Consider the following 3,132-nt stretch of genomic DNA (forward strand, 5'->3'; position numbering starts at 1 on the left):
TACTGCTATTATTTGTTTTAAATGTATTTTTTATTTATTATAAATATACATAAAATATGTGTTTATATAATATATAATCATTAATACGATCAAAACAATTTTTTTTTACTGGTTTTCATTAGATTTGTTCTGAAAATGTTGTGGGTACAGTTTTGTCTCCAAAGGTGAAGCTCAGTAAAGACACTCTCACACACACTCTCTCTCTCACACACACACACACACACACACACACAGAGCATGTTGTAGGAGGTCACACAGCCGTTTCTTCTAACTCACTGTTTCTTGTTTATTGGTGGCGTCTCAGTTTGTCCTTGTGCTCGAGTGCTCATGACCGTCACATGAGCAGGAGAGCCTGTCTCTCGCTGTCTGTCGTTCAGCTCTCATCCTGCATCTGCTTATGCTCACGGAGGAAACAATCACATGCTGCAGTGAAAGCCTTGTGCCGCTGCCGCCCTTGAGCCCTTTAAAACAACTTACTGTATTCCTGAGACTTTCATGAGTTTGAATGTGAGCTCTGGTGTGGTAGTGATGTTATTGTCGGTTAAACGGGTCACAGCGTGTTTACACACTAAAAGTGATATATATGTACTACCGTAGCAGATCTCAATTGTAGATCATCACAAATGTAACTCTATTATCGTCCAGCTCTAATCTGCTAAAAGCGACTATAAGGCATGATGTTATTAAGATACTATGAACATTAAATCATGATTTAAGCTGCTTTGAAACAATGTGTATTGTGAAAAGTGCTTTATAAATACAGTTAGAGTTGACTTCATAATGTTGAATGAACATAAGAAATAAAATGACATGAAAATGGATAACAGAATTTGATTTAGCATAAATTATGCCGTCACTAAGTTAAGGACAAAATTGTGGCTTATTTATTAATGCGCTAAATTTCTCCCACAAATATTTGTTCAATATTTTTTTTTTCTTACAATAACTTTGGCTTTTCAGCATTCGTGGTAACTCGGCATCTGTGTTGCCCTGGTAACTCGGCTTCTGTGTTGTCGTGGTAACTCAGCATCTGTCTTGTCCCGGTAACTCAGCATCTGTGTTGTCGTGGTAACTCAGCATCTGTGTTGCCCTGGTAACTCAGCATCTGTGCTATCGTGGTAACTCAGCATCTGTGTTGCCCCGGTAACTCGGCATCTGTGTTGCCCCGGTAGTTGTGGTAACTCAGCATCTGTGTTGCCCTGGTAATTTAGCATCTGTGCTGTCGTGGTAACTCAGCATCTGTGTGTCGGATGCTGATTCTCTCTCTCTTTCTCTCTGTGTGTGTGTGTGTGTGTCAGGATTTGAAGAAGGTGCTGTCGTTCCCTCCATATCCGGGAGAGTTCCTGCATCCGGTGGTGTACGCCTGCACAGCCGTCATGCTGCTCTGCCTGTTTGCCTCCATCATCACCTACATAGTGCACCACAGGTAGGGCGCACGCACACATAAACACCACTAACATAGTGTCCCTTAATTCATGACTTGTTTCTACAATAATCAAGGCGTTTGAATTTAAGATGGACAAAACCTGCTCATGTAACCTTTAAATCATCAATCAACCGCTGAAATGTTTCCTCAGCTTCTGAAGGTCAATCAGAAATGTTTACGTTGCTTGTTTTTAGTTTGACTTAGTTTTATTTCTTTGTTTACTTCAGTGTTATTTTAGTATCACTGAGATACTATTATAATATTTGCACAGCCGTCATGCTGCTCTGCCTGTTTGCCTCCATCATCACCTACATAGTGCACCACAGGTAAGGCGCACGCACACATAAACACCACTAACATAGTGTCCCTTAATTCATGACTTGTTTTTATCTACGATAATCAAGGCGTTTGAATTTAAGATGGACAAAACCTGCTCATGTAACCTTTAAATCATCAATCAACCGCTGAAATGTTTCCTCAGCTTCTGAAGGTCAATCAGAAATGTTTACGTTGCTTGTTTTTAGTTTTACTTAGTTTTATTTCTTTGTTTACTTCAGTGTTATTTTAGTATCACTGAGATACTATTATAATATTATTTATGAATATTTTTATTAACGTTTATTTTCAAATTGAAAATGTTTATTTTAAATTGAAATAATATTTCACAATATTACTGATTTTTACTGTATTATTGATCAAATAGATACAGTCTTTGACTTTCAAAAATTAAAAAATATTACTGACCCCAAACTTTTGAAAAGTAGTGTTTATAAGGAAAAACAATAATTAATATATAAAATTTTTATATATTTTAAAAAATGTATCCAAGTCTCACACTTCATTAATCTGAATGACATACTGTACTAAACACATGAAATGTTTACGTTGCTTGTTTTTAGTTTTACTTAGTTTTATTTCTTTGTTTACTTCAGTGTTATTTTAGTATCACTGAGATACTATTATAATATTATTTATGAATATTTTTATTAACGTTTATTTTCAAATTGAAAATGTTTATTTTAAATTGAAATAATATTTCACAATATTACTGATTTTTACTGTATTATTGATCAAATAGATACAGTCTTTGACTTTCAAAAATTAAAAAATATTACTGACCCCAAACTTTTGAAAAGTATTGAATTAGTTTTTATGTTTATATTTTGTTTTCATTTTAATTTTAGTTATACTTTTATTCATTTTGTTTTTTTTGTCATTTTATTATTATTATTATTATTATTATTATTATTATTGTATGTCTATATAGTTTTCATTTTATTTCAGTTTATAGTTTGTTAGTACATCAAGTTAAACTAAATTAAAATGATAAATATTGCCTTGGCAACTAGCTAAAATAAAAATTATGTTTTTACTGTATACTTTATTTTATATTGACAATTTCATTTTATTTTTAGTTATAGTATTTTTTTTGTGTTTTTGTCATAATTATATTATTTTCATTTATTTAATATGTCTAATATGATGTTTTTGTTTTTATTTCAGTTTTAGCTATTTTAGTATATCAAAAAATAAATGAATGAATGAATAAAAAAAATTCCCTTGGCTGTTAGCTAAATAAATAAATAATAGGTTTTAATAATAAATAATTAATTAATAAATATGTTTTAAATAATAAATAGGTTTAGCCTTATTTCAGTTAACAGTTAATTTACGTGAAAAAATATTTTTAATGGATTGTTTTAATT

The 3,132-nt window shown here is 31.7% G+C and overlaps 1 protein-coding gene across 1 annotated transcript in view; it reads left to right on the forward strand.

Moving 5' to 3' along the window:
- Window positions 1–3,132, forward strand: part of LOC107720869 (adhesion G protein-coupled receptor A3-like) — a gene marked incomplete at its 5' end in the record, with an annotated part of 91,183 nt that overhangs the window by 68,508 nt on the left and 19,543 nt on the right. Inside the window, one exon of the mRNA XM_016528702.1 lies at window positions 1,299–1,426. Coding sequence (XP_016384188.1) covers window positions 1,299–1,426 — 128 coding nt within the window. The remainder of the gene's footprint in view (window positions 1–1,298; window positions 1,427–3,132) is intronic.

Source organism: Sinocyclocheilus rhinocerous, unplaced genomic scaffold (genome assembly GCF_001515625.1).
Source record: "Sinocyclocheilus rhinocerous isolate Xijiao unplaced genomic scaffold, SAMN03320098_v1.1 scaffold5941, whole genome shotgun sequence".
NCBI lineage: Eukaryota > Metazoa > Chordata > Actinopteri > Cypriniformes > Cyprinidae > Sinocyclocheilus > Sinocyclocheilus rhinocerous.